At 37.6% G+C, this 17,118-nt stretch overlaps 1 protein-coding gene across 2 annotated transcripts in view; it reads right to left on the bottom strand.

Moving 5' to 3' along the window:
- Positions 1-5,874: 5,874 nt before the first annotated feature.
- LOC111146608 (tyrosine 3-monooxygenase/tryptophan 5-monooxygenase activation protein zeta) overlaps positions 5,875-17,118 on the bottom strand; it is a 32,584-nt gene continuing 21,340 nt past the window's right edge. For both annotated transcript variants that reach the window (XM_022502235.1, XM_022502236.1), the window contains exons 3-6: positions 12,376-12,499; positions 11,559-11,722; positions 11,383-11,478; positions 5,875-8,116 (exon numbers count right to left, since the gene is read on the bottom strand). In XM_022502235.1, the coding sequence (XP_022357943.1) occupies positions 8,057-8,116; positions 11,383-11,478; positions 11,559-11,722; positions 12,376-12,499 (444 nt within the window). In that variant the 3' untranslated portion in view covers positions 5,875-8,056. The remainder of the gene's footprint in view (positions 8,117-11,382; positions 11,479-11,558; positions 11,723-12,375; positions 12,500-17,118) is intronic.

Here is a 17,118-nt window from a genome sequence, read left to right as displayed (position 1 = left end):
GGCTTTAGCCCACTGAGCCACCTAGGCGCCCCGGCCTAAAATTTTTTAAAATAAAAAAGCTTACTGTTTGCTACCATAGTTTAGAATATGCAACCAAAGAAGGCCTTTAACTGCAAATCACCTGAAATTCCACGACGTTGAACAGCCTTCTTTTGAAGAGAAGCCGCTCTCAAGTATTTGCTATACGATCCAATCAAGTTATTTAAAATAAGACACACAGATTATATTAGATCTTAAAATATGAATTTTTATTTCTTAATTAGAGAATGATGAGGCTGTATTCTCAGGATAAAGCTGTTTTGTATCGTCCCTGGGACAGGTAGACTTCCGCATGGTTAGGGCTTTGCCATAGAGCGCCTTGAAAGAAAAACCAACCAACCAACAAGTAGGGAGTAGGAATAGGTTTTCTTAGTTTACAGAACTGGGTTTCAGTTCTAAATTGGATTACCTGCCAGATTATTCAATTACCTAGTGTCACCTTTTTGTTTTTGTTTTTCAGTGTCTTATTTTTTTCATTTTGGCTTCCATTCTTTCTTTCAGGCTCTTCATCCTATCAGACGTCTCTGTGTTACGGTTTCTCTGAGTGGCTCTTTCACTCGAGTTTGCAGTGTGTTACTCCTTCGGTTTATCACCTGCGGACCAGCTGCGGTCACTTTCCACTGGGAGCTGAGATTGTTGACAAGTGAGCAGGGCTTCCTGTGACCACCTCTCCTTTCCGTGGTCCAGGGGCTGGGTGCCTGTGGTCAGCCTCCTTCTCCACTGCCTCACCTTCTTCAGTGGCTGACGGCATGGCTCCACCCGAGTTGCATTCTGTGGGGGCTGGGAAGGTCTAACTTGACTGGAAGGGAACTGGGCCATTGTTCTCTCTGCCCTGGACAGATGTTAAAACCAACTTTCTTAGTCACTCACTGATCCTTGGAGGCCAGTCACCAATTCTGTCTCTGCCAGCTGCTGCTTGACTGCCCCGTAGACTCCAGTGTCCAGGCAGCCCTTTGAAGCCAAGTTTCTGGTCTTGCCCCTTGCTGGCTAGAAACATGTCTACATTCTTTGTCTCCACAAACCTTGAGAGGGCAGGCCATTTCTAATGGAGTTACTTCTCCCTGCTCTGCTGTCAGCAAAGTCAGCTAGACAACAGCTTTTGACTGGAGAATGTCCAATGAGCCTAACTAGTGTCCCTCTGGGCCACATAGGTTAGATTTTGGAATAGTCTGTGAAGTGTCCCCATTGGAACACCGTCCCCTCCTTCCCTGAGCAGTCAGGTGATGGTGCAGAGGAACTCCAAAGCCCAGCACTCCAAAGCTTTCTCCAAATTCTTCCACTTCTAAATTTTGGGGCTCAATTTTGACCCTTTATTAAGTTCTCTAAGAATGGACTAAGGTCTCTAAAAATGACTTTCTGAACAGCTCCCTTGCAAATCCTGGGAAAGGAAAAAAAAAAAAAAAGAACTAACAACCATATTTATATTTTATCTAGTACTATTTAAGGATTATGAATAGATTCTGTACTTTCAACTCTCATCGTCAGTAGACTTTTCCTACAGAAACCAGTTAAACTCTTGAAGAATCCCAGAGGAATGGGAGAAAAAATAGTGAGAATCTTGACTTGGTTATTCAGGAGGTGGGATAGTTATCTCAGTGATTCAGGACTGAATGCAGTGCATTTCCTCTAAAGGTTTTCCTCCAAAGGTTGAGAAGCACGGAATCTTCAGTCTGAATTCGCTGCTGGACATTTTGGCTGTTTTGGCTGCTGGACATAAATTCTTTAGGCCCTACAAAGATAGGCTATGTGCTACCCAAAGTTCTTACAGACTCTCTGCTCCTTCACTTTGGAGACCCGTACTTTTTTCACTTGTTTCAGTGTTTCCTGATAAAGCCTTCCCGGCTGTCCTCCTCTGACCAAATCTCTAGTTCTTGCTCCCTGCCTCCAGAGTCAAATGGAAGGGACAGTAGGATAATTTTAGGGTGTAATGAATAGGACAGCAATTAACCATCTTGTGTGCTGTTTTACCAAACTTGGTGACTACTTTTCGTATTTTCTCTCCTGATCTTATTACCATCAAGCAAGCCTTTGACTACTGAACTTATTGGCCCACTGTACTGTTCCCCTTTAGTTCTTTTCCTTTGTGACCTCTAGTGCCCAGAGCTGGATTAAACATAATCCTTGTATTATCCCTGTGCTTGAAAGGATTGCTTTCTAACAAGTATTTGTGAACTCACCATCCCATTCCCACAATGGTCACATTACCTAAAAACTACATTTACTGATGTCATCTTGCCCTGTCTCCCTGCTTCTCCATAGGTAACCTCTGTTCTAAATTTTCTCAGAAATATCCATGGGAAAGAGAAAATTTTATCATGTATATGTATGCCTAAGCTTCTTGTTCATTTTTTAACCTAGTAAGGATGTCATACTGTATTTTCACTAAATATTGATTCATTTTCACTAATGAAGATTATGTCATTGGGTAAAATAACTATCTGTTCTTTCAGTGGGCATTTGGATTGTTTCCTTTTTTGCTTATTTAAATAAAACAGCTGTAAATTTCCTGGTGTACGGTGGCAAGTGTTCCAGGAGATACATCCAGGAGAGAATTGCTCAACTTTAGGGATGTGAATGTTAACTTTATGAGATAATGCCAAATTATTTTCCAAAGGGATGTAGTAATTAAACTCCCATCAGTACTGGGGGTCTCAAACCACATCTCCCAACATTTGGGTAAGACCAGACTTTCAAACAGGATTATGTGGGGGTAAAATGGTGATATCTAACTGTGGTCCTGGTTTGCATTTCCCTGGTTAAACCTCTCTTCACATATCTACTGGCCATATATTTCCTCCTCCCCAAAAATGCCTGTTCAAAACCTTTGCCCACTTTCCTATTTTTTGTTTACGTATGTATACCAATTTTTTAAGTTATGTACTTTTCCACTCCCAGTTATCTAAATTTTTATGTAGTTGAATTTATATTGAGGTTCATATATGGAGTCTGAGTTTACATATAATTTTCCTAGTTAGGCTATGTCCATTTTGAGAGATGTTTTCTCACATCTCACATCACATAGGAAAGATCCTATCACCTACATCTTCTGAACATTCTGAAGTTTTCTCTCATTCTTCTGGATTTGATTTTTGTGCATGGCACGATTTAGAAGTGCAAATAGCATTTTTTTTTTATTTAAATTTATTTGACAGATAGATGACGAGTAGGCAGAGAGGCAGGCAGAGAGAGAGGAGGAGGCAGGCTCCCCGCTGAGCAGAGAGCCCGATGCAGGACTCGATCCCAGGACCCTGAGATCATGACCTGAGCCGAAGGCAGAGGCTTTAACCACTGAGCCACCCAGGCGCCCCGCAAATAGCATTTTCTTAAAGCACATAAAAACTTGTTACTTTCTCCTCTTGACACAGTTGAAGTTATATGGTACCTGCTTCCAAACTAAATCAGTCATCAACATGAAGAACCTGTTAGGACAGGTAAACTTTATCCTTAATTTCCTTGCTTTGGGAATCATCTGCTGAGCAGAACCACGAACTTGTCCTGCAGACCAACAGTTTTAGAAATAGCCTTTTTTGACTCAAAATGTAATGTTACACTACTTCGTTTTGCCAAATATTGTGCCCCCCCTCCCGATTTTGGCAGCAAGGACACTCAATCTTATAGCACATGGGAGCCTATTTCTTCTTTCTACAGAGTCCCTCACTTGTGAGCGCAAGTTGTCAAGTTCTCATAACTTGATGCCTTTGCACATGCTGGAACCTCTGTCTGGATCCCATTCAGTCTTGACTCAAAACATAAATCCGAGAAGCCCTTCTTAAACATTCAGAAAAGCGGCTGGCCCAAACCAACATTCATTAACAAAAAAATGTCAAGCACCTACTTAAAATACTGATGGGCTCTAAGGTCTGGAAATTCATACTTAAGTCTTTTAAGAACATTTGACAGGTTAAGCTTGGGCTTTCAGAAATTTCATAGAATGAGCTCAAATATGGAAAAAAGGTATTATCTGGAAATTCATTGTCTGGAAATTCATACTTAAGTCTTAAGTAAGGTTAACCTGTCAAATGTTCACCTTGGGCTTTCAGAAATTTCATAGAATGAGCTCAAATACAGAAAAAGGGTATTATTAACTGAATATCTGGCATTACGTAGGGTTGGTAATAGCTGTGCCTAAATATATCCACTTTCAATTTGGTTTCTATATCCAAAAAACACATACGCTTGCTTGTCCAGGATGACAGTTAGACATCCTTATAAACTGAGTAATTATGGTAATGATACAGAGCAGGTGCAGATGTCTTCCAGAAAGTTAGCATATCAAGTCTTGCTATTTCAGGGACTTTCAAGTTCTGAAACACTTGGGGGTGGACAATCATATATAAAGAAGACTTAAAAGAATCCAGGTTGAGCAGCATGATTAGAGTTTGATGTACTCAGCAACATTTTTATTTTTCAAGTTTTCGAAGTCGATCTATTGTGGTGAGATCTTGAATACCATTTTGTCAAGAGTACCGTTTTCCTAGAGGCCTGTTGTTAAGTTTCTTAAAAGAAGTACCTACGCAGACCCAGCAATATCTTTGTTTTTAGGCCTTTAGTCTAAAAGGAGAGCTACAATTAACCAGTAAGACTGTGACTGCTTGTTAAGCCACACTACAGAGAATGGAAGAGCAGTTTATTAATTTCACATTCAGAAAAAGACCCAAGTCTAGCCATCTTCCAAGTGCCGTTTCAGTGACCACCTTAAAACTATAGATGTTTCAATACCACCGCTTATTTTCCCACAGACAAGAAAATAAAGCCATTTGTGGTTCCTGATCTTTCTCTGTAGGAATGAGTAAGATTCTGAGCACACAGCACCAGTTAGGAAGTTCCTAACACACTGTAGGCTCTCATGCAGTGATGATATACTTGCATCCAAATGAAGTGCCATTCTCCCCTAATGTAGACCTGAAACTGTTTCAATGATACTGCCGCTGCTGGGAAGTCTCCAAAATTCTTGGATTTGCACCCCATGGCTTTTCACTGTTGGTCAGAGATCCTCAATTACCCAATCAAGGTTTCACTCTCAAACTGAGGTTTAACCACAAATAATCCAAGACTACAGATTCCAAATAGGCCATTATTAGTTCCAAATATGTTTTGGGCCATGGCAGGATTACTATTTTGTAGGGAAGACAGGAAAGAAAAAAAATTAAGCTACTTGACATTCTTTTTAATTCTCTTATACTCCCCCATCACCTCCACCCATATCTATGATCTTTATGGCGTGAAGTAGTAGCAAAACAATTAAATGGAAAAGCTAGGACCGTAAGTCAGAGCTGCAGCCAAGTCCATACTTTCAACTGACCTCAACGGTGGCTCCTCTCTCAAAGGACAACTGTGAGGTGGACATTTTTTTTTTAAAACAATCCCAATACTCCACACACAGAAAATACATTATTATATTCTCCAAATTCCTGGAAATATCGTTATATTGACAAAAACATACATGAAGCCTGGATTTGGGACAATTAAAGAAATGTTATAAAAATTTATTATTCAAATCCCAAGGCAAGAATCTTCCTTCAGTCTATTGGGCACTAGTATGTAGAAACATTAACAGCTAATATTAATGAAGTATTATCACAATTTATTTCAGAATCAAACTATTAGACTAATGCACATAAATAGGCAAATATGACAAGCTTTAAATTTATAATTTATACTTGAATGAGATCCATCTCCTCAAGTTTAGCTTAATGCGCCTTAGCTATAAATGATTACTTCGTGTCCTTGGCCTGGGGGTCAGGAGAAATGAGTAAAAAAAGAGCCAAGAAGAGGATCATTTTGCCCTAATGCATTTAAGAGATTTTTTTCTCCTTGAAAGAAAGACCCCAAGGCCTCCATTGCACTTTTATTTGAATGTAGTTATCTGGGGGACAACTGTGCCAAAGGCCTGATATTTCCCAATTTAATCTGAGGTCATAATAAAACAAGCAACAGAAGAGTTATTTGGGATTTCCGTTTCTCACCCTTATCATCAAGACTCACTGCCTCCCATCATCAATATTTATTGAGCATTTACAGTGTACTAGGCACAATAGAACATACAGAAAACATTGTCCCTGCTCTTGAGGAGCTTACATTCTAAAAGAAAAAAAAATACACCTCTTTTAAAATGGTATTTTTGTTTGGTGTTTTCTGCAAGGTACTGAGGAAACAGTTTGGGGGTGAGCTTTGGGTGTAGCTTAGCCCCATCATTATTTAAAGAGAGAAGAGGAAGGATTTTAAAGGCAGACAATGACAGACCACTCAGGGAGGCAGGGTTTACAAGGAGATAAACACAATCTCATCAACGAAGGAGAGATTTGCTGCAGTAAATAGGATGAGGGAAATGGTTTGTGGGATGCAAGCAAAGGAAGCAAGGTATCCTTAGACATTGAGTGGAGCCAGAAAGATCATGCGGCCTTTTTTCCAAGTACACACGGCCACCAAGTAGGAATGGTTGGTGACAAGACAGAAGGCTAAAAAAGGTAATCCTGTGCACCTGACAAATAGAATAAAGGATCAAAAGATCAAAATTGAAGGCAGGCTATAACAATATCAAGAAATTCTTTAAAAACAAAAGTGATTTGGAAGCACAAAACTTAGTTAATGCTACCCAATATCATGATGGGTCAAGAACATTGTGGCTTCCTAAGTGAGAAAATGCCATATACCAAAACTTTAAATGGAACATATTACTTTTTCCCAATCAATCCCGTCTCTGAAAAAAACAAACAAAAAAGACAAAAACAAAACTATTTTTTTTTTTTTTAGAGAAGAGGAAGAATATGGGACATGGTTGGGAACAGTAGTAGTTCTATTAGTAGTATTTTGTTACGATAAACTTTGTATTTAAACTTGGTAAAAGCCCATTAGCTGCCAAGAGGGAATAAGGAATAAATTTCCAAAAATGTACAATTTCCTTTAGAGAAGTTTCAGAACCAAAAGACTAATTTACATGAAAAGCTGTAGAGAAAGTAGTTGAAAAGTCCATTCATAAAACTTTTATTCCACTTACATGAACTTAATACACATGTTCTTAACAATTATGCTTGGATTGTTCATGAAAATTTCATAAGACATTAAACAAAGCTAGCCATCATCTGAAGTTATTTCCCTGTTAACTATTTTTTACAGCACATGCATGTTATTAGGCAAGTATCAAAAAAACAAAAAAAAATCACAAAAGCAAAAACAAAAAAAAACCCAAAAAAAAAAAAAAAAAAAGAAAGAAAGAAAAAGAAAAGAAAAGTTAAATACATGGGATTTTTATTTTGCTGCTGTGCTTGATACACATAAAGTAATGGATATCAAGCAATTCATTTTTACTGCATCTTTACTTGTACATTTGTTCTTAGGTTGCCTAAAACATTTAAATACAAATAAAAGGAGTGTAGCAAAAATAATGAAAGCAAACAGCAGGTAACTTTACAAATAATGGAATGTGAACCGTTTCTGCCCTTATCCAGAGTAAATTGGGTCACACTAAAGGAACACTTCTGCAACTGTAATCAAAGATGTGCACACTGAGAGTTGAGTATTCCACAGATTCTCATGGTTCCATACACGGTATCTACAGAATACCCATTTCTACTACAGCCTCGTAAGTGCTCCAAACCTTAAAGTACCCACAAAAACTACACCTGTATCTGGAACCAAGTATCCCTTTTATTCCCCACCAGGACAAACCAATATGTAGGCAGTTTTCTTTGCTTAGACATGGAAGCAGTTTTAACACTGGCCCTTGTGAAGCCACAATGTACCAAAAGTACTATGCCAAACATTTATAACTAGTATAAAAATTCCACATCCCCATATTGGCCACCTCAAGATGAAAACAGATAATTCCCTAAATGTTAACTGGCTCTACTCCCCTAATATTCAACATAAAAACCACATGGGAAATATAGAAATTCAAATAGAAGTAACATAAACCTGTCATAAATCGTAAACAAAAAACTATTTGTGGGACAGCATGGATGACAAATGGTCTACTGTGTAAATTTTAGAATGAGGCAGACAAAAGTTGGAAGGCCGGTTAATTTTCCCCTCCTTCTCCTGCTTCAGCTTCGTCTCCTTGGGTGTCCGATGTCCACAACTGGTAAAAGAAGGAAAGATTTTTCAGCATGTTTCAGTTCGAAAAAAATCTTAATAAATTTGTCATGGTACCAGACTGTAAACACAGCTTTTGCTGAAAGATTACAGCAATGAAGACAGCTTCAAGATACAGAACACCCTCATTTTCTTCCTAACCTTTGTATGGTAAACACTGTTAAGTACAAAACAAGTTGTTTTCAACCAAGACGGATACAAGAAACTTGGTTACCATAGAAAAGAAAACAAAATAAATATACCGAAGTGCTACAAAATACTAAGTATTAATAAGCTATGGGAATATCAAACTGCTCTGAATAGCCCCAACATGAGAGATGGATGTGTAAGTTTAGTGTACCCAAACTAGAATCTTAATTCAACCCAAGTTCAAGCTCAAGATGACTACTTTCCTTTCAGAAAACATTAAGACTCCTCCAAAGACAATCTCATTCCATGAAATTTGGGAGTGAGGATATCAATCCTGAATTAAATTACAAATTTAGCTTTTCTAATGTTTTTAGCTTAGGAAAACATACCTTTGTGAAACTGTAGGACAGATGGAACAGAAAACAGTATGGTCAGAACCCAATCTTATAAGAGGTAAAAACTGAACTGTCCAACAGTGGGAAGACTACGGATTCTATTAATTTTTTTCACTAATGTTAATTTATTGGCAGTAAAAAAAAAACCCAAAAAAACAAAAACAACCTCAAAATTATTTCAGCTTCTTATTTTTTACAAGTCTTTTAACATAGTCCATTAATGACTTTCAGATGTAATTATAAAAGGACTACTGCTTATATAATGAAAAATGAAGGGGGGGAAAAAAAACACGCAGTAATATTTTTCTAACTCCCAAATCACCCATTAGCTTTATTTATTAACCAAAGAGATCTCTGCCCTGGAAGCGAGACTTCATCCAAGGTCATACATTTAAGCTAAATGACCTTTGCAAGTCTGTGTGTTCCTATTAAACGGGGGTTTTGTAAGATGAAACTGTCTTTTAACATTTCTTCCCAATTTTAACCTTCAAGGATTCTTGAATTTTCCATAAATACCTGAAAATACTTGACACATTTTTCTACTAGAGTTGTATGTTGGCAATATTAGTCAACCAGATTCAATCTCAAATACTAGGTAGTTATGGCAAAATTTCTTAACAGATAAATGATCCGGGGCACCTGAGTGGCTCAGTGGGTTAAGCCTCTGCCTTCCGCTCAGGTCATGGTCTCAGGGTTCTGGGATCGAACCCCGCATTGGGCTCTATGCTCAACGGGGAGCCTGCTTCTCCTTCTCTCTCTGCCTGCCTCTCTACTTGTGATCTCTGTCTGTCAAATAAATAAATAAAATCTTTTAAAAAAAAACCCCAAACAGATAAATGATCCAATCCACCTATATTGATAACAGGTGATATTACCAAGGCTTAGAGAAGACACACAGTAATTAGTGATAGAATCAGAATGCAATCCTTGGTTTTCTTTTCACCCAGTTGTTGGAAGTATGCTTTTTCATGCTATACTAACCAAAATCAGCTGTAAGTATTTATTTCAGGTCAGGCCCTCTCAAAAAGTGATGACAATGTTAACAGTAAGCAGGCCTCAATTTCTACCTTTTAGGAATGACAACTATCTCATCACTTCAAACCAGAAAATATGAAAATTCTTTATATTAAAAACAGCTAACAAAGTGAAGTGCTTCTTTCATTCGACATAAAAATTCATTCTTTAAGAAACTACAAGTTACTACTCTCTTGACTAAAATAAAAATCCCCCAAGGTTATAAGTAGCCTCCAGTTACACGTCCTAAAATAATTTTAGGTGTTTAATAATAACCAAGTACACAATGTGGTTCAAAAAACTCTTTGATGATAACTCAACACTAGAATACAGACCTGGTTCAGAAAATTGGCAGTGAACTATAATAAATCTGGAAGCGAAATGTATAAAATGATTTACAGTTCTCCAGCTCTACACTGCAAGTCTTCACTCCTAGCTCATTACCTGGCATAGCAGGCACTTGATAATTTTTACACCTAAGACTCAAAACTTCAATTATTTATCTGAAGGAGAATGGGAAAACCTATGGGATTAAAGAGACACAACAACCACTTTGCAAGGTGTAGACTTTATTTGGATCCCAATTCATATAAAAAACTTTAAAAAAAATTTTTGAAGATTTTAATTTTTGACAGAGAGATCACAAATAGGCAGAGAGGCAGGCAGAGACAGAGAGAGGGGGAAGCAGGCTCCCTGCTGAGTAGAGAGCCTGATGCGGGGTTCAATCCCAGGACTCTGGGATCATGACCTGAGCCGAAGGCAGAGTCTTTAACCCACTGAGCCACCCAGGCGCCCCAAATAAAAACAAAATTTTAAAAAAATAGACAATTAAAAAAAAACTGGGGTTTGAGTACTATTTAGATATTAAACATTATTAAGAATTACTGACAATTTTTTCCATGTGTTAATGGCATTGTGGTTCTTTTTCTTGGTCTGGAGAATGTTAAGGATAAGCATGAGATTCCATAACAAGCCTTTTTTTTTTTTTTACTAACTAGGCAAAACGTTTCCATTTGAATTCCATAGAGTATCTGAAATCTTGTAACTGAAGTTACTGATGGGAGTACTACAGCTGTCTAAATATGGAAGCAACTTTATGATCAAGAAAATCACTTTTTAAAAAAAGCTTTTATTTATTTGAGACAGAAAATGAGCAAGAAACAGAGAGCATGAGCTGGGAGGAATGGGAGGAGAAGTAGGCTATCCGCTGAGAAGGAACGTGACATGGACTTGACCCAGGATCACCACCTGAGTGAGCCAAAGGCAGATGCTTAACTGACTGAGCCACCCACGTGCCCCAAGAAAACCATTTTTAATGGAAATTAAACATGAAGAGAACTTGCATAGTTTTGATAGTAAAAACTATTCTGTGACTAAAATGGAACAAACGGAAAAACCAAATTGAAATGGGAAATGAAACAGCCTATGTGATTGGAAGTCCAAAACCATAGCTTACAAAATTATTTTAAGAAATAAAACTCTAACAACAGATATGCAACTAATTAAAGTACAGATTTTTGGTCCTTGATCTAATATTTCAGTTTCTATAAGGCGGTTTTTCTTCATAGTTTTTTTTTTTATTTTTTTTTCTTCATAGTTTTAATAGCAAATACGATTTCATATTCAACAGAATCCAGAAATATTCTTAGTAATAATTTATAAAAGAACATAATTTCAACCACACTGGCCATTCATGATGCTGTTATGTACTTACTGTCAAGTTGTCTCTCAGTAATTGCATTATTAGCGTGCTGTCTTTGTATGACTCTTCACTTAATGTATCAAGTTCAGCAATGGCTTCATCAAAAGCCTATGATACAAAAAAGTGGACATGTCAGTGCTCAAATAATAAGGATTACTAAATTTCCAGAAAACAGGTAAAATACGTACTGTCTTTGCAAGAGAGCAAGCTTTCTCCGGGGAGTTCAGAATTTCATAATAGAACACAGAGAAGTTAAGGGCCAGACCCAATCTGATAGGATGTGTCGGTTGCATTTCCTTTTTGCTGATTTCAAAAGCTTCTTGATATGCTTGTTGTGACTGATCTACAATCCCTGGAAAATAAAATGTGCCAAAACGTATTGACAATCTGCACTTCATCTTCACTCCTCAAGCCAGACCTTTAATATCCAATATATGCTGTGAAATATTAAGCTGTAGCAACCTTGACTGAATGAAGATCTTAAAGATAAAAAACCTTCTCAAAGGAACACCACACTAACCATTAGTCAATGTCAATACAAAAACAACTCTTACGATCCTCTCAGAATTATTGTATTTTTAATAACTAGTTCACACTGATCTACAGTTATGCTGTGATCATGATCTCTTAAAATTGTGAGGAAACATTCCTATGCCCAAAATTGGTTTTTCAGCAAGCAAGCTTTTTAGAATACCAGTATTAGGCAGCAGATATACATTCGCAGGACTTAATTACTGGAGCATGTGGGTGACTTTGGCTCAGGTCATGATCTCAGAGTTGTAAGATCAAGCCCAGCATGGGGCCTGCTTAGGATTCTCTCTCCCTCGCCTTCTGCCCCTACCTTTATAGTAAAGAGAAAAGTTAATTACTGCTCTTCTTAGAACTAGTGTTCTAAGCAATTAAACAACAACAAAAAAACCCTACAACTGTTTACATTTCAGAGAGACTACTTCCATACTATGTTATTTTATAGAAGTTCAACAAACATGTTGAAAACCAGGTTACCTTTCTTGTCATCACCAGCAGCAACCTCCGCCAAGTAACGGTAGTAGTCGCCTTTCATTTTCAAATAGAAGACTTTGCTCTCTGCTTGTGAAGCATTGGGGATCAAAAACTTTTCCAAAAGAGACTTTGGAAGAAAAGAAACAGTCACAGTAAGAAGAAAATACTTACAAGACTGAAAAAAAAAAAAAAAAAAAAAAAAAAAAATCCTCATTTCTTAACAGCATATTATAATACAGCCTAAGTTATAAAATTCTAATACCCAATTATTGCCAGTACTACAATAGTTGACTGCAGTAGGCTCATGAATTTGTGGTTTAAAAGCAGAATGCTTTGGATAGCAATACTTAAAAAGTGAAGTTAAGGTTGAGTTCACTACTTAAGGACACATTTTGAGTATGTGACTAGCCTGCACAGTGCTATCGATCTGCGTCCTGGTAACGACCATATGCTTCAGTGCATGTGAAACAATGACAGCTCCTAACAGGCTTTTTCTAACAAGATGACAAACTTTCCATTTTCCAGGTAGTCATTAGAATGGAAAGCACACAAGACATGAAACTTCTGGGACTCTGGAGGATTATGCCTCAAGCAAAAACCAATAATGTAAGAGATACTACCAGAGCCCCAACCCGAGAAAGCAGAATAAAATTAACTTTATTTAGAAGAACACAATTCAAGCAAAACCTCAAGAGGTAAAAAGTTGTTTGAAGTTCCACTGCTCCTAATTAAAGTGAGCGGTGGTATGGGGCACCTGAGTGACTCAGCTGGTTAAGCACTGCACTCCTGGTTTTGGCTTAGGTCCTGATCTCAGGATTGTGAGATTCAGCCTTACACCAGGCTCCCCACTTAGCAGGGTGCCTGCTGGAGATTTTCTCCCTCACCCTATCCCTGCTCGCTCTCTCCCTCTCTCTCAAATAAGTAAATCGGGGGGGGGGGGGAGGCAGTGGTAGACAGGTTTATGAGAATTACAGATCTGAAGAGTGAACCTTTAATTTCCTTAAAGTGATTTTTAGCTAATAAAATGCATATTTACAGATCACACCAGCTAAAATTTCATCCTGTATAATTTTGTTTGAAACTATTAACAATCTAAACTAATTTAAATCCTAACATGCTAGTTAATAATAATTACATTCTACAATTGATTTAAAGCAAAAAAATCAGATCATTGTATTAAGGGGAGAAAGTACAATAAACTAGTGGTTTTTTTTTTTAAGAGGGAAAAAGAATTCCAGTAGTACAATTAGGCAAATGTTAATAAAAATACTCAAATAACAAAACCATTCTCACCACCCCAAATTTTCCTCCTAGCTAAATACACCCCAGGAATCAAGGTGAAAATCAGTTTTCAACTGGGCTTAGTCCCAAACTAATCCATTTTTAGAAGAGTTTTCGAATTCTTGGTTTCTATCTTTCTGGCAGTTATGCAGCAGTTTTAGTCTACTTTTATGCAGAACAGTTTGAAGCTACAGATACCACATGAAATGGGTAGGGGCCAACATGGCAGTAAGGCCAAGCTGCATTGCATTACTGGAAGGGGTTCAAGGTAAGAAGTCAAAGTACTATGTTTCCTGTGGTTACTAACCAATATCTGAAACTAGTAGCCTAAAATCAGATGAACACTTTGGTTAGGATAACAAAAACTTCGTATTACACCACACCCATACCTTCTTATTCAAAGACCTATCAGCTGCAAGTGTTTTGTCCTTTGAACACCCCGCTCTTTAGGACACAAGCACTTTGAACACTGACTATGGCGGCTCTTTTGGGATCTGCCTCAAAAACAAAACACAGTGGAGCACCTGGGTGGCTCAGTCGTTAAGCACCTGCTTTTAGCTCAAGTCATGATCCTAGGGTCCTTGGATCGAGCCCCACATCGGGATCCCTGCTCAGCAGGAAGTCTGATTCTCCCTCTCCCACTCCCCCTGCTCTTGTTCCCTCTTGCTGTCTCTCTGTCAAATAAATAATTAAAAGTCTTAAAAAATAGTAATAAAAAAGAGAACATAGTTCCATTTAATATAGTAAATGGATTTTTCACTAAGTATCAATTTTTCACTTAAGAAACAAATGAGTAGGCCTTTTCAAGTTTTATATCCTAATACAAATACATTATTCATTCAACTATGGAAAAATAGTATAGCCTAATGGCTTTGGAGTCAGTCTAGGTTTAAATGGTGGCATTCCATAAGTCAAAGGGTAAATTCTATTTCTGACTAGCTAAGGTAAAGGTTAGACTACAAAGTCTAACTAAAGAAAAAGTATAATGTGATTAACCAGAATTCACAAATAACTTCAAACAGCAAGAGAATAATACATAAATTTAAGGAAGGCTCCATATACAAGTCTCTGGCTCATTCACATATGTAAGATTATATACTAAAATATCTTCAAATAAAACAACTAACAATAACTAAGCCCAACCATGAAAGTTATTTTTCACCTATGCATCTCTATTTCATATTTTACTACTTCAATGTATTTTTCACATTCACTTAATTCTCTAAATACTTAAATGCCTATGCTAGACACTGAGAATATAATGGTGGATAAGATCATCTCTAACTTTGTCCATAAGTGGTCTAGCAAGGAAGAAAAATGAGACTGAGAGTAACACTGCCTACTCACGTCCTTCACTTTTCAATGACTAACCCATTTTATGTCAAGAGGAGGACCACAAACATGTGCAGTCAAGAGTGAATCACTTAAGATGTAAAACTTTACAGTACATCAACTTGTAGAAGTTACTAAGGCAAGGTGACAAGAAATGTTACAACCCATCCTTTGTAACCCATCTCTCTCTTTTTTTTTTTAGTAACCCATCTTTTATGAGAACTAATTCTGTATCCCCAGTAACACTGTTTTACACTACAGTAACTCACAAGGAAAATTTTTTAAACAGTAGTTAAGCACCTCACCCCCCTAAAGTGAACATTGCACAAGCCATTAACACCGAAAACAAGAACAAAAACTTTAAAAAATATTAACCAGAAACTACAAGTAATAGGAAGGCAGGACAACAGTAACCAAGCAGCTTACTGCCCCAACAATAGACCAAAAGGACCAAGAATTAAGTATCAACAGTGGCAAACAAATGTTTCTAGTGAATGCTGACTACAAGATGAGAAAGCAAGCTCATTAAACTGTAACACTAACAAATACGTGAAGTTCTTAGTATGTTAGTTATACCTCAAAATAAAGCTGTTCAAGTAAAAAGCTGAGAACAGGATAAATGGCATACTTTTGTCTATCACATCTTCTGATGACATACCACTAAGAACCATTAAAACTTAAACACAAGAAGACAAACTAGATATTAAAGATTAAATAAAGAGCTAACACTTGGTTCAATAGGCTAAGAAAAAAAGTCTCCAAAGACAGGCTCCACTAATTCCCTTGCCATCCCTGTCCACATATGCCATTCCTCCTCCTGTCAAGATATGGAATTTACTTCCTTTCTCCTGAGTTGGGGCTAACTTTGATGACTTGCTTTGACCAAGAGAATGCAGTGGAAGGGACCGAGTTCCATTTCTGAGCCTAAACCTTAAGAGGACAGGCAGCCTCCCCTTTTGCTTTTGGAACTCTAGGCCAGCATATAAAAAGTCAAACTACCCTGCGGAGAGAAAGGCCAAGCCAGCCCCAGGAATGTGACAAGTCAGGTAACACCATTAGGATATTTCAGCCCCAGCCAAATGCAGCCATGAGTGACTCCAGCCAATACCATGTGTAGAGCTGCAGTTGAGGCAAACCACAGGATCATAAAAAAGAATAAACCATTGTTTTAAATTACTATGTTTTGAATGGTCATGTAGCAACAGACAAAAGCTATTTCAATAATAAAGATGACACTTCCAATTTTTAAATTATTTAATTTGATCCTTTCATAATCACACCCATGAGATAAACTAAATTACGCTACAGAAGAAAATGGGGCCCAGCTACATTATGCAATGCACTCAAAACCGCAACTAATGTGTGAAGAGACAACTCCAACTAGGCAATTTAACCTGTACTACTATAATTATGCAGCATTTTTTTCTGCCCCAATAGGGTACTATGCCTACTAAAAAGGATAATGTGATTCTAAGACATTACTAATACAATTAAGAATCAAAATTAAGGAAAATGATTCAGTTCTATAATGTACTAATGAGACCAAATCTACAGTATATTGCTTCTTCAAAAAAATGTATCAAGACAGGCATCACAAATTGGAAAAGATCCAGGAAAGCAAGCAAGAATGGTAGAGAAACTAGAAACTTGTCATGATGATTTAAAGGATGGCTCTAGGGACGCCTGGGTGGCTCAGCTGGTTGGACGACTGCCTTCGGCTCAGGTCATGATCCTGGAGTCCCGGGATCGAGTCCCGCATCGGGCTCCCGGCTACGCGGGGAGTCTGCTTCTCTCTCTGACCTTCTCCTCGCTCATGCTCTCTCTCACTGTCTCTCTCTCAAATAAATAAATAAAATCTTTAAAGGATGGCTCTAGACAAGACTAGTTAAGTTTACCAAGAGGCAGATTTCTGCTCAATAAGAAGAGATTTGTATGAGTGGTCCAAACTTGGAATAAGCCACCTAGTCAAATAGTTCCATCTACTCTTACAGAGATTTTAAGGAAAAATAAGGTGAGTCACTTGGGGTATTTTATAGAGATTCACACATCAGATGCCATTTCATTCAACTCTAATATAAGATATGGAAGAGATAGAGTTTATTCAATTAAGTTAGTTTTAGTACTAAAGAGGTG

This window comes from Enhydra lutris, unplaced genomic scaffold, assembly GCF_002288905.1.
Source record: "Enhydra lutris kenyoni isolate GAN:26980312 unplaced genomic scaffold, ASM228890v2 scaffoldscaffold14, whole genome shotgun sequence".
Lineage (NCBI taxonomy): Eukaryota > Metazoa > Chordata > Mammalia > Carnivora > Mustelidae > Enhydra > Enhydra lutris.
The sequence above is the reverse complement of the archived record's forward strand: the minus strand, read 5'-3'. Positions and strand labels throughout refer to the sequence as shown.